Here is a 25,045-nt window from a genome sequence, read left to right on the forward strand (position 1 = left end):
CCACTAGTAAGGCTAAGTCTTTTGACCAGAGGAAAGAAAAATGACAAGTGACTGAAGACAAGTGCAGCTGGCCAAGACCTTTTCTGGGTCTGTGGTTGGCTAAGGATAAGCTATTAGCAGCATGGTTAATGATGATATGATCAGGAATTACAAGGTAGCTTTCAGAGGGGCGTGAGGAGGATTGTGATGGATGCTGTCAGCCTTCCCAAATGTGACAGACAATTCCCCATTCCCCACTCAGAAATCCTCATACCCAAAATGATGTTAGGCAAAATCACACTTTAATTCAGGGTGGTTAGCATGAGTGGAAAATAGACAAATGAAACACAAATGGCCAGGTGTTCCAGTACAGAGAGACCACAGGCAGACTGGCCACCGAACACAGGTAATAAAATGAAGTCACCTTTGAAATCAACAGACTGAAGAGTTTGGATAAATGAAGAGCATTATTAGCTATATTTTTTCAGGCTGGATAAATGACTCAGGGAGTCTGTGAGTCAACTAGGAGGCTCGGCACACATATATCAGGAATGCTCAGGTGCAGCTGATCCTCCCCTGGAGCAGGAGGATGGGCCACACAATCTCTTAGGATCTCTCCAGCTGTATCATTCTCTGATTCTATTGTGCGAAAAATGTTAACTTGAGAAACAAGAGGCCTCCACTGTGAAACCTCTTCTTTACATAAATACAGTACAAGAAAGATACTGATAAACTGGACAGAATACAGCAAAGGGCCACTAAGACAGTTAAGGTGCTGGAGCCCATAACATGCAAGGAGAAGCTGAAGGAGTTGGGTATTTTCAGCCTGGAGAAGAAAAAGCCAAGGGGGGAATCTAATTGCTGAGGGTGGTTCAGCATTGGCAGAGGTGCCTCTCTGTGGCAGAATCTGGGGGATCTCCACCCTTGGAGATGTTCAGGACTAGCCCGGACAAGGCCCTCAGCAACCTGATCTAGCTCAGGAGTTAAGCCAGCTTTAAGCAGGGGTTTGGAGTGGAGACCTCCAGAGGTCCCTTCTCACCTAGATCTTTCTGCTTCCCTTTTCAACAGTACAGACACACAACACATAGTAGTTGCCTTAATGAAAAGAATAATCAAGTAAGCCATCTAGTCTATGCTAGACCTGAGGAAAGACTTTCTCTGAACCTGAACCAAATCAGGAGCACACGGAATGGTTCCTCCTGGCTTAATCTCTCAAACTCACGCAAACAATACCTGTTCTTGTCGGTAAATGAGACTGAACCACTGAAAAGGTTATAAACCTCACCTCTCAGTCTCACCATCCTCTCAGCAACAGCTGCCCCACGGCTGAGATAACTGTAGGATCACAAATGAAACACCCACCTCAGTTTACCACTTAATTGAGTTAATTGAGCCTGGGCTACAACTCAGGGAGCTGTTAATGTGAGGTTCATTGATGTGCTATTCTGGTATCCTTTGGAAGCAAGGAAGGGCAAGGATGAGGGTGGTAACCTTTCCCATCACCCCAGTTTAGCTGTCCACTAGATGTGCCAGTCTGTCATAGCCACACAATTGATTTCTAAGGCATGGCAGTATGTGCACTGTGCTAGCAGAGACACCTACGATGGATGCAGTTATACCAAAACTATGGCATCTGTGTCACTTATGGAGGGTGTTTTATCTCCTCCCATACATGGCATAGCTGTTTGCACACTCAGACATGCAATGCTCTGGTAAGCTGATCTTTGTCCACAGACTGAGCCTCATGTCCACCTGACAACCTGTCTGTATTTAGTCTTTTAGCAACAAAACCATATGCTTCTCTTCATGAAGGTTGCACAGCACATCATAGGTATTACCTAGGACTCAAATTTGTGGACCTCTTGTCAGGCGTTCAGCAGAGGAATCTCTCTGACAGCCTCGTATGTTAAAGATGTTGCTTTCCCAAGGATGAGTACAACCCCATCACTCCAGAGAGACAAAAAGATCCTGGAGGAAATCAGTAGCTCTTCATCATTAAGGCTTCACTGTGTTCTCGACAACGAGCCTAATTCCCAAACAGCTCCCCTTCCAGCTCCTTCACAGGCACACATGCCTATTTACAAATGAAAGAACAATTCTGCGGGCTTCAGTGGGGGCTAGTGTTAAATTATCCCTTTAACAGCTAGACATTGCTTTGAAAATGTCATCTAAACAGAACAGGATTTGAGAATTTAAACAAAACCAATGCCACATATGTTTCCCTTAACAGATACTGTCACATCTCTACCTCATCACTGTGTTGTCCCTCACACTCTGAATGAAAGCACATTATAGCACAGGAGTCTCATAGAGACATCAGCTTATACAACAGGAGTCCTCAGGCATGGGAATAACAAAGTATTTGGATATTGCTATTACATGGAAACTATAACCTAATCTCTTCCATTGAGGCAAAGAGAGAGACGCAAAAGTGATATATTTTATGATGCATTGGCCGAAGATAAATATTTGTAGTAACCCAAGCAAATCAAAGTCGCATATTGCTTCTATACATTGTGCTATCAATGACAAACTCTTGATTTAGAAAAGACACCAAGGTGAGGCACTGCTGTGATGCAATGCATCCTCATCACCTCGGTGCTTTCCAGCATCTTCTCTAACACTAGGATGTGACAGTGCCTCACTGGCAATAACTCTTCACTAAGAAATTTTTCCCACAGTGTAGGGACATACATACTGGTTGCCTGCTGTTACAGCCTTGCTGCATTTGAGTGGGTAACACAGCCTACCTTGTGTACTTCATTTCCTTCCTTGCACCAAAAAAAAAAAAAAAAAGACAAATAAAAGAGAGCTGGTGGGGAGAAATGCTCTTGGGAATTGGAAAGCTAAGAAACTTTATTTCCAAAAGACTGTCCTGATCGCTAAGCAACAACCACATTGTTTGCAAAATCCCAGCATTTAAAAGGAAGGAAAACTGTAATTAGGTATACAAATGGAATAATGTTATCTGTATCTTATGCACATACACACAATATAGTTTCCTTCACAAAACAAAGGTGTTTTATATATATATATATATATATAATTTTGCAAATGTAATTGTGGCAAAACGTTGCAAGATTACCAAATTCAACCCCACCATCCCCAAAACACGTCTTTGCCAGCAGGCGTCAGCTGAACTCTTCCCTGCCACCCTCCCTTCCCCCGGCTTTTAAGGCGGCCGAGAGCCGCGGCCGGGAGCGGGGCGCAGGGCCGTGGGCGCGGGGTGCGCAGCCCCCGGGGCCTCGCTCGCTGCCCGCACGCTTCGTGCTGGAACACGGGTGCCCTCTAACGGAAAGTCCCCAGTGAAACAGCTCCCGTGACACACCAATCCTTCCTACCTGCTGAAGGGCTCGCATTTTGAGGAAAGCAGAAGGCTCCGGCACAGGAAAATGGAGCTTTTTCCCACGGAAATGCCTGAACTACAGCTCCCAGAAGGCAGCTGCGGCTCTGTCACCCTGCCCGTCCCCGCGGGGTGCCTGGCCCCCAGGTCCAGGGCACCTCCGGGGGCCGGGGTGGGGGCAGCTGGGGTAGGCAGCCAGGGGGTTGAGGGTGGCTGGGGCTGCTGGCAGGGGGGAGCTGCTGGGGAGTATCTCGTGGGAGCAGCTGGGGGGGTAGTTTGTGGGGCAGGTGGTAAAGGGTAGCTGGTGGGGGCTGCTGAGAAGGGGGCAGATGGTGGTGGGCTGCTGGCAGGGGTGGCTAGTTAGGGGACAGCTGTCAGGGGCAGGTGGTGGCAGCAGGGGGCAGGTGGTGGGGGCAGCTGGCAGGAGGAGGTTGCTTGGGGGCAGTTGGTGGGGGTCAGCTGGTTTGGTCATCTGTTGGGTGCAGCTGGCTGGGGTATGTGGCAAGGGGTAGCTGCCCGGAGCAGCTGGCTCCCTGGACAAGGTGGGTGGAAGAGGAGCTGAGAGCCACCTGTGGGGTTACCACTCACCCTGAGACCCTGCATGAACAGTGCTGGCCAGTGCAGCTCTGCAAATATGCCCTGTCATACATTTCCTCATCTCAGGGCCCTCAGACTGTTTCTGGTGTTGCTTTCCTGGTACTCTGGTACTCTAACCAGAAGTGGTGTCCCACCATAACCAGTTATCTTGACCAGCTATAGAATTCTTCTCCTTGGTTTCTTACCTCCAGTGACTACATGGTATTGCCTGTAAGTGGGTTCCATGCTCCATTCAGCCCCTTTTTGTTCCTGGATTATTCATCTATGAGTACAAGGTGTGGAAGCAGGACACAATGGCTGGACTCCACTTTCAGCTGCAATCTTTAAGTAAGTGTGGGATAAGTTTCACTCTGCAGCTATGCTGCTTCTCCAGGAGACTGAAGAGGAGGCTTCGTGGCGATCGTGGGCAAGAGATGGTCTGTAGCTAGGACACAAGCTATCAATTATTATCAAGATTTGTTCCATATTCAATTATTATCAAGATTTGTTCCATATTAATTAATGATCCCTTTGAAACCAATCCTGTTTCTACTCTTGTATTTCTCTTCCCATCCTCTTTTCTGTTTCGGGCATGTGTATCGTATCCTTTGTCTTCCCTTCTTGAACTTATCCATTTCATGTATTATTCACTAAAGAATCAGCAGTGAAATGCCAATGTTGATTTTTAAAGCGTTGTCTTTCAGTTTTAAGGTCAACATCAGTGCACAACTGAGAGGGCTTAGGACTTGCTGATCCACCTCAGTCTTCACTCTTTTCCTTGCTCATCCTGAGAGATAAAGTAGTGTGGTTTAGGTGAGGGCCTGGAAACTTGCTTTGCTGAAACGGAGCAGGAATTTTGCAGAACCTGAGTGTGCCCACATACATGGATGGGCTACTGGCATGAATAGCTGGGGCAGGCAAAATGTTTTCATCATTTATTTTCTATCATACCTTGGGTTGGATTTCTCAAAGTAACACTTCCCCTCCCTTCCACCTTCATTGGAGTCCGTTCAGAATAATTCTGTTTAACAGGCAGTGAGGTTTGCTTCCACTCGGCCTGCTGCAAAACCAGCTGGAGCACAGGATATTTTTCCCAAGTACTGCTGTATTGTCCCCTGTGAACTAAGATGGCATTGAAAGAGGCTGACATCCCATTTACCCCTCCATTCATTGGTCTACATATCCTCTCTTTTGCAGGGGTCAGCTTTTTCTCTTAAAATACTTGCAGTTCCAGTACTTAAAAATACTTGACTAGGTGTCAAGTGGGCAGCTGTCTGTGGCCTATTCTGAGGTCTGTTACATCAGTGGAAGGCATGATTAAAATCCTTTGCACCACATCCCTGGCATTCCTTCATGCAATGTGATTTGGTGGAGAGGGGTGGGAGGGAATTCACACCTTCCCACTCGCCCTTCTCTCAGTATTCTCTAGCTCTTTTCTCTGGAACCATGCAGTCGACAGACCATTCTAGCTATGTGGCAGGGCTGTGAAAGATGGGGATACCTGGCTTTCTCTTTCTTTTGCCTGTCCCTCTGCTTGTTTTGGCTACCTTTCTGTTTGATCTTTTGCTTTGCTTGCAAGGTTTCCCAGACACCAGTTGTGTAGAGAAAAACATCAGGCCAAGTCAGGCAACTCAGGTGTGAAATACATTTTAATTGAGTTTAGGGTTCTGTAGTTTGTCTGTTGCTCGGCTGAGCGTGGGTTGTCCAGAAGGCAAAGCAGACATTATGGGTGGAGGACAGGGTGAAGGAGAGCAGGAGAGAAGGAAACAGAGAGAAAAAGGTCAAGAGAAGCAAATGAAAGCATGTGTTTGTTTACAACTGTGTCTTAATACACTCCCCATGCTACTATGCACTGACCCACAATACCCCACAGAACTGCTTAATCCAGAGACTGACAGCACACATACACCGAGTGACTGAAAGTGGTGCAGTTCAACGCTAAGCTGCTGACAAGCACAGCTCAATACAACACAACACTCAGAGTGGAATGAAGAGACACTTGGGTCCCGTCACAGCTCAGTGCAAACATACCTGGGGCAAAATGACAGTGTAGGCCAGTACACATGCGCCTATACACATGCACAACGAGAGCCACTGGCAACACTCATCCAAACACAGCTACAGATGCAACACTTGTCCAAACACACCAGCCAACGCGCTTATGTTCACTGCACATGTTTCGGCATACAACATAAACACACCAGGCGGCAGGCTCCCATAGTCTAATATGTGAACAAAGTGACTCAGACATGGTCCCTGCGCAAAAACAGAAGACACAAAATGCCTAGATTTAGAAATGCTTATGACCCCAAAGGAAGGGAGAGAGGGTAGGCCTCACTTTCATCCTTCACCTGGATACATCTAGCCAGACAGACCTGAACTCATGGGGATTTGAGGTAAGAGTGGCAGGTGGCAGAGGGGAAAGAAAGAGCAGAAAAGGGAGCAGTGGAGAGAAGAGGGCTTCAGAGACTGTGACTTGGGAAAGAGCAGCAGGGTGGTGGTGCCCTGGGGACAATGTTCAAAGAACACTTGGATTGCGAAAGTTATGTCCAGCAAAGCGTGCTTCATCACCAAGCTCTTCCTCAATCCTGCAGAAGAGAGAGACAGCAAACATTAGACCCTTCTGTGAGGGAGCATCAGAGGCACCAGAGGACCTGAGATGCAGTGCATCAGCCAGCAAGCTGAAATGGGATAGAGGAGCTCTGCTCCTTCCAGCTGCTGTGCATGAGGGTGCTGCCCCATCATGCCAAGGAGTAGGGAAGGGGTCTGCTCCAGAGATGTGCCTGGGATCCAATTCTTGGGTCTGGGCCCTGTTTTCATAATGTTTCCCCCACAAACCCCATCTACCCTTGGGCTCTCAATTTCTCCCATGCCAGTTAGTTGCTTCTCTATTCTCTCTTATGTGTTCCCATCCTTGGAACCCCTTACCTCATGAGCTGGTTGTATTTTGCCAGGCGTTCAGACCTGCAGGGAGCACCCGTCTTTATCTGTAAAGTATTCCACATAATGAACACTGTAATACACTATTATGACTTGCACCAGTTTCCCCATGGGGGCGGGGGGTGTCTGTCTTCACACCCTTCTTATTTTCCTCTTCAAAAGTTGTCCATAGCCTGGGTTTCACCTACCTGCCCAGTGCATAGTCCCACAACCAGATCAGCAATGAAGGTGTCTTCAGTCTCTCCAGATCGGTGGCTCACCATCACACCCCAGCCATTCTCCTGGGCCAATTTACATCTGCGAGGAGCAAGAAATGCAATCAGTAGCTCCTCCTGTAACTACTACCTGCACAGGGTGAGATCCAGGCATCCTCTCTTCCCACTCTCAGCATCCTACACTCTTGTGGAGACAAAGATGATTTTGTCCAATGGATCGTGCTAGACCCTGCTGTGGTTCAGCACCAACCCTTCCCCTCTTATAGGACAGCAGGGACAGCGGGATGGACTCACGCTTGAATGGCCTCTGTGACAGATCCAATCTGGTTGACTTTGAGCAGGAGACAGTTGCAGGCCTTCTCTTCAACAGCTCGCTCAATGCGCTTGGGATTTGTCACCGTCAAGTCGTCTCCCACTATCTGAATCCCCACATTGGCTGTGAACTTGGACCAAGCTTCCCAGTCATCTTGGTCAAAGGGATCCTCGATGGAGACCACTGAAGGGAAAACAGAAGAAGCCTGAGTCAAAGCTGCTTTCTTTCCCACCCCCAAAACACAGAGGGGATGTACCTGTTAGGTATGCAATACCAGTGCTGATTCCCCACTGCCAAGCACAGCAGCTCACCTGGATAATCACGTACAAAGCTTTGGTAGAGGTCACCAAGCTCATCTGCAGAAATGTAGCGGCTTGGGTCATCTGGGGACTTGAAGTCCAAGTCATATTTGCCATCACAGTAGAACTCAGAGGCTGCCACATCCATACCAATGACGATCTTGTCTGTGTAGCCAGCCTTGTCAATAGCTTCCTTGAGGAGTTCCAGAGCTGGGAAGAGGAGAGTTGCAGTCAGGAGAGTCAGTCCATGCAAAGAACTCTGACTTTCACTGGGAACTCAGGCAGTATCACAGATGTTCCACTGGGATGATCCTGAGAGCAGGAGCAGCTGAGAGAGGCTGACAGTGGGATGGGAGAGGAAGAAGGGAGGCCAGAGGCTGTGGAGGCCATATCCAAAGGAATGAGAAGAAATCAAAAAACAGTCCCACAGCTCAGTGACAGCTTAGAGCAAGGCCTTGGGGATGTCTGGACATGCATGAAAGATTTGTATGGACAGGCTGTGAAAAGGACGAGACCCCTGGGGGGAAGGAAACCATCTCCTAACACAGGAGGTCACTGACCTCAAGGCATGATGTTTTGAACCAAAGTTGGGGGAATGCTGTGACCTGGGAGTAGAAAGGCCTCAGTCACAGCATTGCAGGCAGGGTTATCCCATCTCTGCATGGCTCTCACCTTCACTATTTTCCAGGATGTTGGGGGCAAAGCCTCCCTCATCACCCACATTGGTGGCGTCTTTGCCATACTTCTCCTTGATGACACTCTTTAGGTTATGATAGACTTCAGCCCCAATGCGCATTGCATCACGGAAGCTTTCAGCTCCCACAGGCAGGATCATGAACTCCTGCATGGCCAGTTTGTTCCCTGCATGGGAACCTCCGTTGATCACATTGAAAGCCTGGAAGAGTCCAAAAGAGAATCAGAGCTGACAGTACCCATCTTGGCACCAGCTTGAGGAGGCTCTTGGATGGGTCACTGTGTCCATTTGTAATATACCACATCCACAGGGTAACATAGTACATCTGATGTACTATGCAGTGCATCAAAGCAAAGGCCCAAATAGCCTGGGGTCCTCTCTCCAACCGTGGCACAAAGCAAATGGTTGGAGAGGACTTTCCCAGCTATTTACCTCTCAGAGATCTCCCAAGGTGGATATGTTTATCTGTGCATTCAGTAATGCTAGGTCAATCTCTCTTCCAGGACCTTCTCTGTTTTCCCCTTGACCACATGAAAATTTTAGCATCCACAACACCCTTTGGCAAAGAGTTCCACGGGGCAGCTACTCCTAGTGTGAAGACCCACCTTCTCTTCTTTTGAACTGTGCCTCTAGTGGGTTCACATGATGCCCTCTAGTTCTTGTGCTGAGAGCGAACAGTTGATTCCCAACCAACCCCCACCACAACTTCTACCATATCCTCCTAAGTCCCCTCTTTTCCAGTTTGAAACATCCTACTTTACATAGCTCTTTCTTCTACAAAAGCTGCTCTATGCCTTTAATCAGTCTCCTTACCCTTTTCTGTGTCTTTTCCAGTTCCCTTCTACCCTTGTGGAGATTGGGAGGGGAGAACTTCATGCACTACTCAGGGTGTGGGCATTTTGTTCTCAGTCTTTCTCAAATCTTAGGCCTTGGTTTGCTTTCTTGACCACTACAGTGCATTCAGATGGTGTTTCAGTCCTATATCCCTTCCTTCTCTCCCTCCCAATACACTCTTTGAAGTTTCTTTTGAAGTTTCTGAATTTGGATGTCAGGGATGGAGGAGCCTTACTGGCACAGGAAGGATGAGATCAGAGTTGCCGGCCAGGTCAGCAATGTGCCGATACAGGGGAACGTCCTTCTCTGCAGCTCCCGCCTTGCACACAGCCAGTGAAACTCCCAGGATAGCATTGGCACCAAACTTGGCTGTAGGCAAAACCAAAAAGGAATGAAGCCTCTCAAACACCTCCCTTCTGCCCGGCAGTTCCCCTTGCCAACCCAGCCTTGGGCTCACACATGCTCTGACAGCCCTGCTAATGCCCCCTACTCCACCTCTGCAGCCTCCCTCCACCCTCTCATAGTATTCACTTTCCAGACCAAAAAAAAATGAATTACATTTGTTCTCTGTGCCGTCCATCTCAAGCATCATATTGTCTATCTTCTCTTGATCTACCACAGAGAGGCCCTGCAAGAAGAAATAGCTCCTAAGAAGGGGAGCTTGAAAAGAATTGCTAGCTCTGGTATGTGAGAAAGGAAGCATTGATGGAGAAGCTGGGGGGACTGGGACTTCTTTGGCTTGTGGAGGAATATATACACACAAAGCTTGGAATTCAGTCCCTTGGTATATAGTCAAGTTATGTAGCCATGGCAGTGTGACTGCAGTGCAGTGTAGATATACCCGAGCTGGATTAGGGGTCAGTGACAGCCCAGGCAAGGCCACACAGAGCTCAGGAAATTACTCACTCAAGGATTTGCCCAGCCTTTTGGCAGCTTCTAGGGAGCTTTGTGGTGGTATGGCTACAGAGACACTACAAGTGTGCAGATATGAGCTGGATGGAGCAATCCCTGGGAGCAAGGTGGAGAGCAGGATTAAGCCCAGAACAGGGAGCCTCCACCAGGCCATGTGTTTTCAAGGGTGGAGTGAGTTGGTCTCTCAGCCTGACTCCTCAGGGAGGTACACACTGGTGTGGGCTGTAGTTGGTGTAGCGTGTAGCTCCAGTTCAGCTCTCTTCAGAGCAACTGGAATCACTCTGTTCCAGGTCTTCATCAGTAAATTGGTTACAGATGTGTCACCACCACTATGCAAGGACACAAACTGTGCTGTGGGGGCTTCCAGACCTTGCACAGATGTGGTCATTGCTCTACCACACCATGAATGCTGGAGGGAGAGGGGATGAGAAGAATGGGCGCAAGTCCGGAGACATGTGGATGAGATTTATGTAGTGCTTAAGAAGGAGCACATCTGAAATAGGGATAGAGCCCTACAGTGAGCATCAAGGTGACTGATTAGATGGTAGAGATGCTGCAATGGAGCCAGTAGGGTTAATTCTTTTCCACTCTGCGGACACATACACGCGTGGAGGCACAGGAGGGGTGTGCCCAAGTTGTCAGAGAACATCACTATGTCTATTAGCCCAGTAAAAAAAAAAGAGGCAGAAACAGAGATAAGGGGGAAAGAGAGAGAGCAGAGTAAATGTCCAACAAGGGAGAATAAAGAGAAATCCTTACAGAGCCCACGAGAGCTGGTGTGAAAGTGCTGTTGATATGATCCACGGCCTGCAGGACCCCTAAAGAAGGGAAGAGAGAAAGAGAGAGAGAGAGAGAGCGTGAGGCAAAGAAAAGAATAGAGAAAGGGAGAGAGAGGAGCAATACAGCAGGACTGAGAGAAGGAGACAGCAAGAGAAAGTCAAGGCCTGATCTTTTAATGCTAACTCTATGCCTTTGGGGTCTCACTGAGGTCAGCAGAATAACATCCACGTTACATTAGTGGATGAGTGAGACCCTCCAGTGGATCCCCATGCACACGCAACCCCAGGATGGGGGTGTGGGAGCAGGCACCTCCCCACCTTTTCCAAGGAACCGTGACTTGTCATTATCTCGTAGCTCCAGTGCTTCATAGATCCCAGTGGATGCACCGCTGGGGACTGCTGCTCGAAACAGGCCTGAGAGATAGCAAAACACAGGTGTGAGAAGAGTGGAAGATAAAGAGGAAGGAAAGCTCTCATGCATCTGCTTCTATTTTACTCTCATGGGAAAGAATATGGTAACCAATTGTGCAAACACATGGCCCCAGTGGCTGGCCACTCATGGCTGGTCCTCTTAGAGGCAGAAAACCCAACTGACAGAAACAAATCCATCCATGGCCAAAAGCTTTGAGGCACAGAGCTTGGAAAGCCTGAATCTCAGCCACAAAGAAACCCACATCAGTCCCAGAATTACGAATGACACGTGCATGTCTGTCTGCTGAGCTCTTGTCCTGGCACCCCTGCCTGCCCCCTGCTGCAAGCAGGCTGAATCACAGCTGCCAAAGATTTCCTCCCCTTCTGATTGGGGCTGGCTTTTTTGCCTCTCTGAAGAAAGAAGAGAAAGGACCAGTAAAGTCCCTTTTCCGGCCACTCACAGCTCCTCACCCCTTTCAGCCCATGTGCATATGCACATGCACATGCAGCTCTTCTAGCTGAGAGGTACAGACATACATGCCTGCACAGAGGACTCGGGGACAAACCTTCCCACAACATCATGATGTACTTCCAACCTCACAGGACAAAAACCACAGCTGCAGGAGGGCATTGCATGCATAGAACAAGGAGATGCATATGCTTATGTTAATGAAACTTTCAGGCCCTGCTACTATGAGACACATAGCTCAAGTCATACACACAGCACTCAGCTGTTTCATTGTGATTTCCCATCAACACCTATTGCAGAGCTCACGATGAGACAGAACACACTTCTGAGATTCACTAGAGAAATCACATGTGGCCAGACATGAATACCAGCATCTTCCACTCTGGGTAGAGGGGAAGAGACCTTTGAAATGGAAACGAGCAGGGCAGCAGGCACCTCCTCACTGGGGGCTGCAGAGGCAGAGGGTGATTTACCAGCCCTATGTACAAAGGTGCTGAACACATGTACAGTCAGAGCCACAGACAAACCACAGGCAGAGATCAGAAGAGCTGCCATTTTTCCTGGCTTGCTGTTTGCCAGATGTTCACTAGAAAGTTTATACTGGAAGTTTATACTCCGTGCTCTAGGCAGGCTGCTATATAGCTGCCAAGTTGCTATAGAGATCCAGCTCCTCCAGCATAGGTAGGAGTTCCCTTCTCACAACTCATCCTCTCCCACCTACCTTTGTGTGTGTACAGGTCCACCTCAACAGTGGGATTCCCACGAGAATCCAGGATCTCTCGGGCATGGATCTTCTCAATCGACATGATGAATCTTTGGAGAGAGGAGAGGAGAGGAGAGGGAAGAGAAAAGAGAAGAGAAGAGAAGAGAAGAGAAGAGAAGAGAAGAGAAGAGAAGAGAAGAGAAGAGAAGAGAAGAAAGAGGGAGGGGGGAGGAGAAGGAAGAGAAAAAGGGAGACGGAGGGGAAAGGGGAAGGAAAAGAAAGAGAGAGAGGGAGAGGGAGGATGCCTGGTTCTGCACCACTCTGAGAGACCTCCCAGATGTGGTGCCCTTCTCATTTCCAAAACAGACACTGCCAGAGAGAAGGGAGCTCAAGAAAGGTATTTTAGGAGCTGGAGCTAAAGCTATTGGCTCGAGGAAGTTCAGACTGAAGGAGAGATGTGAAAATTGCTATCCAAAGTCCAAGATCTGGGAATGGAGTGTTTATTTCAATCTACTCTGTGCTTTCACCACAGATGAGAGACTGGGAGCTCTGGGAGCTCTCTCCCTCTCTCCCAGAGCTGCAGCTGAGTGTTCTCCCCTTCCTTCTCAAGCCCCCAAGGCGGATCAGGATAGGCAGGGATCCAGAGGGTGTCACAGCAGCTGCAAGCAGTGGAAAGGGATGGATCAGCTGGTGTGGCTGAGAGGTGCCCGCAGGCCCAGCAGCGGCTCCCAGCACCTCCTCCTCCAGCAGAGCCTCCCAGAGCCAGCAAGGACGCAGCTGCTGAACACCACAGCATCCCCTCGCAGCCCCAGCACAGCAGTCGCTTTGGTCTGGGCCACTCCAGGGCTGGTGGGGCCCCTTGTGCCCTCCCCAGCCCACAGCATGGGGGGCCGAGCGGACGCTTCTCCCCCCGCTCTCCAGACCCAGCTCCACAGCAAGCTGCACTACTCAGCCTCCCTGCCACCCTTGAGAGTCACTGCTGGAGCCACTGCCAGGGTGCAGGGCAGCGGGGGGGGAGGAGGGCTGCACCAAGGTGAGGGAGCATAGAGGAGGCCAGGAACCTGAGAAGCCATTTTACTACAGGCCGCAATGCTTAAAACATGGAAGAAATAGCTCTGCAGACGGGGAGGGAAACATGGCCCTGCCCAGATACAGAGGACTGATCCCAGCCTCTGAATCTGCCCCTCTGCACATGGCATAGGAAAATACATGAGGCTGGGAGGTATCTCTCTATCTAATAAGTAGGGGAGAGAAGGAAATTTGGCATTTTGGATGCACCTAGTTAAACCTGAAGTAGAAAACAGGCTTGTGGGTGGGGACAGCAGTTTGAAAGTGCTTCTCTGGCTGCAATCTGCTTTCTGGGGGTGGGGTGGGGGAGTCCAAAATACTCTCCCCTGCCTCAGTCCACCTTCTTATTCCCACAGATTGGCCTTGTATGTCATGTCTGCCCTCCCCCCCCACCCCCCACCCCGCCACCAGCCAGCCGTGGGGCTGTGCAACACTGGGGAGCTCTTGATCCCATTGCCTCTGGCTAATGGAAATCACACGGATGTGGGGAAATCACTTTGCGCTGAAGTTTCAGCAAAAGCTTCCAGTAGTGGGGAGCTGCAGTCAGTGAAACCAGGACTCCCTGGAGTCCAGGCAGGGCCCTCCACCATGTCCATCTGGGCTGGGATCCCCCATCAGCCACCTTGGCAGTGCTCCTCACGCCATCTGGCACACGCTGTGGGAACTTCCCCCAGAGCAGTGCCCGTGCTGCTGTGAGCTTCCTTTGCAGGAGTGCCTTGGCCATGCCCCAACAGCCTCCGCAGAGGAGAGAACAGGACCCTGTTAAAGTGATCTTTGGCACAGCAGGGACCTGACAACAAGCTCTGTGCCAGATGCAGTGCCCCTCCTGCTTATGTGCTCACGCTGCCTGTGGCCACATCCTTCTGCCCATGTCCACCTGCCCCGTTGGGACCACTCTTGAGGAAGCCAAATGACAAGCACAAATCCAGCCTGGCCCACCCCACCCCATTGCTCACTTGATCTCTTCTCCCCTCTAGCTCTTTCCACCCTTTTCTCTACTCATGCTTCTTCCCCTTGTCCCCCTCTGTTTGCCCTCCTTTGCACAGCATGAAGGACCATGCTGAAATCCCTGGCATCAGCTGCACTGTCCTGAAAGCAGGTCAAAGGCGGATAAGCTGGGATAAGGGATTGGGACAGAGCGGTAGTTGAGAACCCGTTGACTGCAGTGAGGAGGGGGAGCAGCCAGATTGGAACCTGGCAGCCTCCCTTGGGCAGAGGCTGGGCAGGGCACCACTGGGAGACTCACACTGCTGCAGTGCCTTCCTGTGGGCATTGCTTTGTGACAGTGCACGTCGCCAGGGCACTGGCTTGCTGAAGTTCATGCTGCAGCAGTTTCCCCCCCCCTCCCTGCTGAGCAGGCCAGCATTGCAAAGACCTTTCCTCCATGCCACCGCCAGCAGTCCTGTGTCCCGGGGACCTGGTGCTGCTGCAATTCCCCCAAGCTGGGCGCTGCTCTCAGGAAGCCCTCACTGCTGCAGTGTCGTGGCTGATGTAGCTATCGCTTGCTTGACTGTCACTTCCTCTCCCTGCTGCTCTCCTCCTCCTGTGTGGCATGGGGCTGTGAAAGATAAGAAAACATCCCCTCTCCTCCTCCCTCCCTCTCTCTGCGATCTGGCTGAGTTCCTGTATTTATGACACCACCTGGGGGGACTGGTCTGCTCCCAGATTGGGTCCTTTCCCCAGCAATGCCCAAACTGAATTCTCCCTCCTTCCCTACTACCAACCCCTCCCCCAAGTAAAGCTCCATCCCACATCTTCCCTGCAATGCCCTTGGGAACACAACCCATGTTTATTGGTTGCCCCCCTCCTGAAATTCAAATCTGAAATGACGCCTGACAGGGTAGGGAAGCAAGGAGTACCTGCAATTAAAATACGAAAAGTGAGGGGAGGGGGGAGAAAAAAGAAGTGGGAGGAGCAGGGGAAGGAAGTGAGAGGAGTTTGGTTGTTTAACGCCACTCACCCTGGTCCTTCTCTGCAGGGACCCAAGTGTGTGGGGGGTTTGGAGGGCACAGGATGGGGAGCACAGAAATGCATGCAGTGAGGGTGGGGGGATGCTGGCCATGGGGAGACACTTACCTTCCTAGGGCAGGGGTGAACGAGAGATTGAGAAAGTGCTGGTAGAAAGGAGAGGAGAACGAAGCTGAGGAGGGATGCAGGACCTCAAGGGGAGATGATGTGTCCTCTAAGCCAACGGCGGCAGCGGCAGCAGCAGGATGGAGACGCCCCTGATAGGGCCGGGACAGCAGCATGTGACCCAGAGCTGCGACGAGTCAGGATTTAGCAAAGCTTTGCAAACAGCACGTAGAGGATGGAGAGAGAAAGAGAGACAGACAGACAGGGGATAGACACAGACAGACGAGGGTAAGAGAGCCAGGGAATAGGAGTGGGTGCAGAATAAACAATTCCAGTCACTCCAGACTCATTAATTATTTTTATTCAAATCAAAAAATCTTGCAGGAGTTTTGGGAGCCATAAATAAAACCACACAACCTACAACTCTCCCCTTTTCCCCAGGGCCTTCTGAGAGTAGAGTGTGTGTGCAGTGACTGCAAGAGCCCTGCAGTTCCTCAGGATAGCTTCCAGGACCAAGGTGGGTAACCCTCCTCTTTTCTCCAGGCAAAAAGGTGAAGGTGGGTTTGGCACATGCAGACACCTGGAGCTCTTGCTTTCCCTGCCACATACATGCCAGCAATGGGAGGGCATCTCCATATCATGAGGGGCTCGGGGAACAGGTGGTAAAACCAAGGGTCACTCAGTCACATCACCATCAGCAGATCCCTCCATTTCCTGAAGAATAAAAGAGGGAGAAGTTAAATGACTCCATGCCCTACTGTTTTTCCTCTCTCTCACTCCTGCTACTAGGGTTGGAAATGGCAGTAGGGTTGTGATGCTGGGCTGTGTCTGTTGCAGGCCTCCCTGCCCTTGTGACTGGCTTCCCTCAGCCTTTTCCTCCTCTAACCTAGAACAGTAGACTCTTGACTGACAAGTCTGACGTCTCTCTTTCCCTTCACTTTCTTCTCCTCCCCATGCCATTCTCACCTGTTCTTCCTCCTGCCTTTGCTGCCGGATTTTGTTTGCCTCTGCCCGCTCATCTTCCTCAAAGAATTCTTTGTCAAGGCGCTCCAAGTGGGGCAGGAGGACCAGGACCTCCATCCGGTAATCGGCCTCATCAGAGCATGGATTGTCCAACAGTACCAGTGCCCGCAGCATGGGGAGCGCCTGTAGCTTTGCCACCTCCTGAAGGCTACTGATCCCATTGCTCCTTAAGAGGAGGGAGCACAGTGGGCAGGGAGAGAGAGGTAAATATAAGTAGCAAGGTCCCTTCAGAACAGTAAGCTGACAACACAGATAAAGCAAAACTTAGCAGCATGACAGACCATAGACCTTAGACCATGGACCTGTGATAGACCACAGATCTGTACAGAGCTCCCTAAACTGAGGGACAAAAAGAACATTTCCTCTGGATTTCTCTGTGCTTAAGGAGTCCATTGAATTATCTGGTTTAGCCATACCACTGTATGGCAAATGCCTAGAAAAAAAGGATACTTATGTTTATGGCCAGGACACAGAGAAAGTGGAGAGGGATCCAAAGAAGTTTTGGCAACAAATAAAAAGTATGAGGTGGGGTCTGAGAGTGACTGGAGGGGTAGATCTCTTCCAAGAAGCCCAGGAAAAGTCCCGGCTGTGATACCCCTAGACAGCTGAACCCTGGACACAAGTTAAGAGCTGTAAAGGCCAATCAATTCCTATCAGGGCTTCAACTCCCAAAGAAACCAGAAAATCCTAAAGACACAAATGGGAATACAGCCTGTTGAGGGTTTTTTCTGGTCCTGGTACAGAGCAGGGAGGACCCACCGTAAATTGAGGTACTGCAGGCACTTCATGGTACTACAGAATCCATCCAGGGTTTCAAGCTGGTTGTCACGCAGGTGCAGAGTTGTGAGCTGTCCTAGGCCCTCAAGGCCTTCAAGGCTGCTAATGGCATTCTGGGCCTGAGCACCAGGGAGGCAGGAAGAGAGAAGGAAAAGGAGGGAGACACAGGGGAGGGAAGCAATTATTTCTGATCTTTAAAGCTCTTTCTACCCTTCAGACTCCCTATCACCCTTAATGCACCCTTTTCTGAAGTGGGGCATGGCACATGTAACATTGCAGGAAGGAGGCTATGTAGTAGTGAAGAACAGGATAGCCAGAAGCCAGTGAGGCTGGAGTGGAAATCCCAGAGGAAATTTTAGAGATGGAGGATGGAATACCTCAAGAATTTATTGCAACTCTAGGCTGTGCACCTTGGTTCAGGATCTTCAATGCCTATTAGACTCACGGAAAGATTTAGATGGAGAGGGACCTCTGGAGGTCTCTAGCCCAACACCCTGCTCACAACAAGGTTAACTCCAAAGCTAGATAAGGTTGTTCAGAACCTAGCCAAAAAGAGTTCTAAATATTCAGGTTCAAGGACCAAAAGTTTTCTGAAAAAGTTTCCTGGAGCATCACTCAGTGATTGAGACAAAACCACCCCAGATGAATAATGCCTACACAGCCTTTAGTTATGCTGGGATGTACCATGATCCAGACTAACTAGAGCATGCACTCTTCAGTCATCTACTCTACTGCCAGCACAGCATCACCTTCCACAGTCGTGTCTAATCTGAGTCCTTAAGGCGTCAGAGAGAAACACTATGGAGAGGAAAGCATGGGTCTGAGCATAAAACAGAAGTGTGTTCGAAGAATGGATCACCAGCTCTTCTCAACCACATAGTCGACATAGTCTAGGGATCTTCTAGTGTCAGCTGCTTTTCCTGTGGGGGAAATCTACCTCCAGGAATTTTCCTCTTCTGCTCCTCTAGGCTGATCTAAAAGCAGGCTGGATGTTCTTGAGAGAGGTTGCAGGAGGATGGGGGTTGTTTGTTTAACTTTAAGCATTTACTGGTATAATCTTTGTTATCCATCCATAAGCACACCTTCTTGCAACAAATCTGACAATCTTGTGACAGGAAGAATGTTGTTCTATTAGTTTGAGATTCCCCAACATTGAATTGAATTCACTTCACCGTGTTTCAAGCTATAAGATGGGGAAACCTGAAGTTCTTAAATTTGGCAATAGATTCACAGAAAGAATTAGGCTGGAAAGGACCTCTAGAGGTCTCTTGTCCAACCTCCCTCTCCCCCTCCCCCCCCCCCCCCCCCAAGCAGGGCTAACACCAAAGCTAGATCAGGCTGCTTAGGGCCTTGTGCAGTCAAGTTTGGAAAATCCCCGGAAATTACATGCTCTCCCCTGCATACACCAGCCTGACACTGAGCAGGACTTCCCCTGCAATTGTGGCTCAGGGCTGCAGTCTCTAAGCGTGCAGATACCTGAAGGGGAAAGAGGGAGAGGTTCTGCTGTGTTCTTGGTTCCTTGCTGGTACCCAGACAGTGAGGTGGACAATGCCCAAGTCAGATAAAAAGAGCAAAGGCTGAACTGTTGGGATATGACACCAGTTTGGGACAGGGTCTCTCAGGAAAAGGACATTTTGTAGAGGAAGGAGGACTTTAAGGGAAACTGGCCAAGGAAGAGCATGAATTGGATGGGCCAGGTAAAGAGGGTAAGATAATGAGAAAAAGAGGAAAATCTGATTTAGCAAAAGGCAGTGTGAACAGATTTAAAAGCCAGGAAGGATTAGTAGATTAAACCCTAGAGGAAACTAGGAGCTGGTGAGGGAATTAGGGTGGGGAGCTCACAGACCACTAGTCTGTAAAATGCATAGTAACCTACTATTGCTCTCACTTTTTCCATTACATCAGTGTAAAAAGTTTTAAAGGCTCTGGCCCTGCAAGTACCAACAGGATAATGCAGAAGGGATTTTTTTTCTTTTTTTTTTTTTTCCTAAATCAACATTCATTATGACTCCTTTAATTAAATGACTGCATCATCACCTTACCTTACGTACCAGTTCTTCACATAGATGTGAGGCCACCATCTCTTACAGAAAGCTATCTCAGTATGTTGCACATTGTTTCCTCCCTGCTGCTTGTATACCTGACCTTGCTCTAACTGGCTTTTGTCACCACTACTGCATAAAAAACAGGAAGTAACACAGCCCTACTAACAGCAGCATCCTTATCTTCAAACGGATACTGTCTGAAATGCCACATGGTACACAACCAGCTCCTAGTTTTCCTGCTAGTGGGTGTAGCTTTATTAATGCTAAATTTCATTTGCAACTGTGTCATATATTAAACAAATTTGATTCAGTTCCTTTAAATTGACCTTTAAATTCCTATTGCATGAGTGCCTTGAAGACTGTCCTTGCAGCATCAGCTTCATCTTCCCATGGTTCAATTAATATGGGAATCTTTATACAAAACGTTACTACTCCCTTTGCACCATCTGAGCAGACAATGTGGAAGGATCTGCCCCAAAGAAGTGATTTTGTTCTCTGAAAACTGTTCCTCTCTCAGGCTGAGAAGACTGAACGGAGCAGGCTAGCATGGAAATTATGCTGCTTTGAAGGGGACAACATCTCCCCTCTTCCCACTGACTGAAGGCACCAGGCTGTGCAGCATCTCTGTCCCGCTCCCCAAGCTGGTTGATCCCTTACCAGATATAGGTTCTTGAGCTTGGGAAGGTTGAGCCCTGCTGTGCTCTCTAGCTTGTTTCCTCGCAGCTCCAGGATATGCAGGCTGAACAATTGTCCTTGACTCAGGCCCAGCGCTGTCTTGATTTTATTTCCTGAGTGCCAGAGGAGGAAGAAGCAACAAGGGAGTTAATCCCACCCAAAGAGAGCTTCCTATCTACACAAGAATGAAGAGAGGTGGTCTGTATCACCTTTAAGGCTGAGGTTGGCTAAGCGGGGGTGAGTAATGCCCTCCATATCCTTGATACGGTTGTGAGCAAAGCTGATGATCTGGAGGTAGGGCAGTTCCTGCATGCAGGCACTGGTAAGCAGATTCCCATCCACCTTCAGCCAAAGCAGGTGAGTTAGGCTGCTCAGTGGAGACAAGTCTTGCAGCTTGTTCTCTGACAAATCCACATACCGCAGGTGAATGTAGCATTGGAGGAGGCTGATGTCTGTCAAGTGCCTATGGGAGGGAGAAGGTGAATAGAACACCTCTCACACTCCTCCCTGGCCACTGGCTTTCAGTTTGCCCCTCACCACTGCCAGAGGAAGGGCATCCTCCTCTCCCCCTTCCCTTCTGTCCTGAAAAACTTTGCTGGAGAGAAGGAAAAGGCAAGCAATAGGAACAGGCTGAATATTTTGTAAACAAGGCTGAATGGTAAGAGGAGACCTGATTTCCTGGGACAGGGAGTACTTCTTCCCACTGAACTGTAACTATCAGGAGAGAGCAGAACCAGAGTGGAAAAGAGGATGAACTTTGGAAATGGGTCTGCTACACAGTAGTGGTAATACCAAGGACTGTATGGAAGGACCTTCCTAGCAGGAAGAGCCCAGTCTAGATATCTAGAAGGCTGGTGAAAGACACAGTCTCACTGAGGCCTGTTAGGTGTAGGTTTATTTGGGTGGGCTGATGGAGCTGAGGCTCCAAACTATGCCAAGGACATTGCTGCATGGTGCTCACAGGTGCAGAGGTTAAAGCTGAGCAGTTATCAGGAGAGATGCTCAATGGATATTCCTAGAGATGACTTTGGGGAGCTCACCCTGTTCAAGTCCCTTCTAGGGGACCACAGTCTAGAGGAATGGACATGCTAGGCACCCCTCAGTCTTCAGGAACGCTGATGCTCCCAGCAGTGTGCATGGCTATGTCGTAGGGGGTCCCTAGCTCAGGGCTGATATTGGACAGGCTCTCCTGAGACACAGACTGGAAATGAGGCAGCCAGAGAAGGCGCCCTTGCAAATGCTCCTGCACCATGGGGCCATCACCAGTGATCAGGAGCTGGCTGGTGCAGCTGCTTAGAGCAGGGGGCCATGACTACGCACATCCATGGGGAGGAGGAGAAGAAGGAGGAGGAGGAGGAGGAGAAGAAGGAGGAGGAGGAGGAGGAGGAGGAGGAAGAGGACTCCTTCTACTGGAGCATGGTTTGCACACTCACTTCTCCTTTGCTTCAAACTTCACATAGGCATGAGCCAGGCCATTGCCAGTTTTACACAGGAGAGAGAGGCCCTCCTTCAGGTTCTCCTCCATCAGGGGACACGGGACCAGGACCTGCGAGAGAGGGCGAGAGAGCAAAACACAGATGTTTGAAACGACAGTCGGGAGAGATGTCAAGGGCCAGTTGCCCCCATCCCTCCCAGCCTTGGCACCTGTCTCCCTCACCTGTTCCTCCTCCTGCTCCAACAGCACCTTCTCTTCCTCATCTTCCTCTTCCTCCCCCTCCTGCTCCAGAACATCGTACCCACCACCCTGCTCTTCATCCACCATCTTCACGGACTCCCGCTCCGACCTGCAGCAAAGCCTCTCTGGGAGAGGGCCTCCCCCCCCGGGCTGAGCCCTGAGCCCCGCCACCCCACCGGCGCCGCCTGGCTCCCGACCCGCGCCAGCCTCGATCCGGGCCGCGCCGAGCCTCCCCCCGCCCCCTCCCCCGCAAGGAAGGGCCGCCCTCCCCGCGGCGTGGCGCGGCGCGGTGCCCGCACACCGCTGCCATGGAAACGGGGGAGGCGGTGGCAGCCGCAGCAGCGGCCGCTGCTGAGAGGAGCCCGGGGTGGGACCGGGAGGGCCGGGGCGAGCGTGAGCCCTGGGGGAGCGGCGGGGCGGGGGGCGAGGCCGGGCCGCGCTGCTCTGTCACCCCCGGGATCGACAGTTCAGGGCAGGTGGAAAAGCCCCTGAAGGTCGATCGGCTGGTCTCCCTGCGTCCAGGCAACAACGAGCACCCTGAGGCCATGCTGACAGATGTCTGGCCACTCGCTCCGGAAACTTCTGGGGACAGGGGGAGTGCCAATGCTTAGGTCGCTGTTAGCTAGAAAAAAAAAGTGTTCCTAATATATTCCTGATATTTTCTTCGCTACGTTTTTTATTGTTTATTCCTTCTTCTGCCTTTGGCGGATGTGCAAAACAGTTGATTGCTGCTTCCTTACATCTATGAGAAGACACTTAACACATCCTCAGCCAGACTTTGTTTTCTTCAGCTGCACAAATCTAATTCTCAGACTTTCCTCAAAGATCTTTTTTTTTTCTCTTGCTAGTGTTATCCTTCAGAGCATCTCCACCAAATCTATATCTTTCTGCTGCCCCAAACAGGGCAAATATGAAATCCAAAATATCATCAGTTCCCAGTAGAGCAAAACAAACAAACAAACAAACAAACAAACAAAAACAGCCCAACTAAACAAACAAAAAAGACTTTCCATATTTTACAGACAGTGTTCCAGTTAATACAAGCCAGAATGACCTCTCCATTTTCTGCAGCAACATTCACATTGCCGATTTGCATTTTACTGGTAATCCAAGCTGCTTGCAGTTTCTTTTTTCCTCATCCTGCAGGCAATATTCCTCCAAGTTGATTGTTGGCTTTAGCTTGCTGCTCTAACTACATTGGCTTGTCATTTGGGGTATTAAATTCCATTTGTAAAGTTCAGAGGATGTCTCTCCTTTATCAGCATCATTTTGTGGTCTTATCCTACTTTCCTTAATGCTCCCAGACTGTCCCAGCTTGGTAACATCCACAAGTGTTATGAGCATATTCAGAAAATTGTAGGATAACTTAGGTGGGAAGGGACCTCTGGATGTCCCACCTTCTCAGAATGGGGCCAACTTCAATGATAGATCAGGGTGGTGGTCATTCAAGTTTTGAATATCTCCAAGGAAAGATAGTCCCTCTGGCAAATTCGTAATTAAAATGTTGAGTAGAATTAGACTTGGGTTCTCTGTGTAACCTCACATGAAATGATCTCCCAGATGGCAGGAAGTGGCTTTGGAGCATCGTTTCCTAACCTGTTACGTATCTTCTCCATGCAGACAAACCGCCAAGCTCAGGAGCTCAAGAGCGCTGGACGTGAAGCCTAGTGGGCTTTGACAGCAGGGCCGTGCCCTGCGATTGCAGTGGGGCACCCTCACAGCTCCATGTTTACAAGTTGGGAAAATGCTTATGACAAGTCTAAGCTCTGCTCAAAGTCGATGACCGCCAGCATTTTTGTGCCTGGTACCAAAGTACAAGGCTCTGTTTCCTTTCTCTCTGGTGCACTTTGCTCTTTTGCAGCCCCTGGGTAGTGCCTCTGTTAGATAAGCTCTACACTGGCGTACTGCCTCTCTTGCATCTGCTGATCTAAATGGAGCGCAATGCACTACTGTCAGGCATTGAGTCCCATGCTTTTGCAGCTCATGCATCAGCTGTCACTCTGACCACAAAGTTCTCCTGTGCTCAGGGTCACGTCAACAGCTTATTAACAGTGTTTGTCATCAGTTTTTCCCCTTCCTTCCACTATCACTGGTTGACTCCCCAACTATGATTTCTTCCCCTGTGCTCCACTGACCCCATCTGAATTCATTCCCCAGTTATTAACTTGCACATCATGTGTTTTTTCCATCATAGCAACAGGAAAAAAAAATGCAGAAAGCATTCTAGCCGTTCTCTTGTCTATGTTTTCTAATGCTTTAAAGACCCCTTCAAAGACTCCTCAGAATTGGTGCTGAAATAAAAGTGATCACATGCTTTTCTTTCCATTCCTGTCTCTTTCCTTTATGCTGAAGAATGGACAGAAAGAAGATATATGTGCCTGCATGCACATGTGTTTTATATGATCTTACAACAGGAACATATGGCTCTATTGTCTTGTTTCCAGATGACCAAAGAACTTAGTGGGAACAAGACAAATTTTGCATGGCAACCCAAATCATTAAAAGAGGGAATTTTTATTTGAGATGCATAAAAAAATCCCAAGTCTGACTATACTGATCATTAAAGAAGTAACCTGTTTAAGATCCAATCACTGCAAATCTCCAGCGGCAGTCTGACAGCATTTCCAATGCACAGAGCTGTGGTCCTGCCAGAAAGCATTTAGCAAAACCAGGAAAACCAAGACATGGCATTCCTACTGATGCAGAAGTTACTTTGCATGAGTTATTCCTCATTAAAAAAATCCTTTCATGCTTCTGTATTCACCTTGAAGTGGCAAAATCAAGGTTCAGCTTCCATCTGTTTTTCCTATGTAGGTCACTTTTCTGGACTCTTGCCTAGCCCTTTAGGCAGGGCTGTGCAGGAATGGGAGCTGACAGTGGAGTTGCAGCCTGAGACTAAGCCCTGTGTCTGACCCTTCCTACCCACTCCTGGCAGCCTTAGACACAGTCCATGTCCCCACTGTGTCACCACTGCTGTGCACATGTGACCCCCAGTGCTGTGAGGGACTGAGAAAAAGAAACCCTTACTCCCTTTATACAAGCCACAGGGTTTTCAAGATCTTGCTTTTGCTTTTGAAATGTCCTCTCCTCTACATCCAGGCACCTAGAGCAAATAGCTGTCATCCCCACACTGCAGTTGGGCTCTTTTCTTTCTCATGTTGTTGCATGTCTTTCCCTGTTTGATCAGCTTTCTTCCATTATGAGACAGTCCCAGAAATCACATTCATATAACTAGGGACCAC

General features: G+C 49.4%; 2 protein-coding genes across 5 annotated transcripts; both read right to left on the bottom strand.

The window, feature by feature from the left end:
* Positions 1–5,529: 5,529 nt before the first annotated feature.
* On the bottom strand, positions 5,530–15,727 carry ENO2 (enolase 2). Of its 3 annotated transcripts, XM_026080357.1 has the most exons (12): positions 15,612–15,727; positions 12,486–12,577; positions 11,203–11,298; positions 10,865–10,923; positions 9,752–9,821; positions 9,429–9,562; positions 8,338–8,560; positions 7,678–7,875; positions 7,348–7,549; positions 7,027–7,135; positions 6,827–6,885; positions 5,530–6,486 (listed from the first exon to the last, which is right to left on the bottom strand). In XM_026080357.1, exons 2-12 carry the CDS (start codon positions 12,568–12,570, stop codon positions 6,417–6,419), a joined length of 1,305 nt encoding a protein of 434 aa, XP_025936142.1. In that variant the 5' UTR covers positions 12,571–12,577; positions 15,612–15,727; the 3' UTR covers positions 5,530–6,416. The 3 variants fall into 3 exon arrangements, with proteins under 3 accessions (XP_025936142.1, XP_025936139.1, XP_025936140.1); XM_026080354.1 differs by lacking the exon at positions 10,865–10,923; XM_026080355.1 differs by lacking the exons at positions 9,752–9,821; positions 10,865–10,923.
* A 232-nt stretch (positions 15,728–15,959) lies between these two features.
* On the bottom strand, positions 15,960–21,940 carry LRRC23 (leucine rich repeat containing 23). 2 transcript variants are annotated; one of them, XM_026080315.1, is made up of 7 exons: positions 21,786–21,940; positions 21,562–21,674; positions 20,338–20,591; positions 20,111–20,241; positions 17,391–17,527; positions 16,575–16,794; positions 15,960–16,322 (listed from the first exon to the last, which is right to left on the bottom strand). In XM_026080315.1, the coding sequence occupies exons 1-7, from the start codon at positions 21,888–21,890 to the stop codon at positions 16,284–16,286; spliced, it is 999 nt and encodes a 332-aa protein (XP_025936100.1). In that variant the 5' UTR covers positions 21,891–21,940; the 3' UTR covers positions 15,960–16,283. The 2 variants fall into 2 exon arrangements, with proteins under 2 accessions (XP_025936100.1, XP_025936099.1); XM_026080314.1 differs by having other exon boundaries at positions 16,575–16,797.
* Between the last annotated feature and the right edge of the window lie 3,105 nt (positions 21,941–25,045).

Source organism: Apteryx rowi, unplaced genomic scaffold, assembly GCF_003343035.1.
Source record: "Apteryx rowi isolate R43461 unplaced genomic scaffold, aptRow1 scaffold_515, whole genome shotgun sequence".
Lineage (NCBI taxonomy): Eukaryota > Metazoa > Chordata > Aves > Apterygiformes > Apterygidae > Apteryx > Apteryx rowi.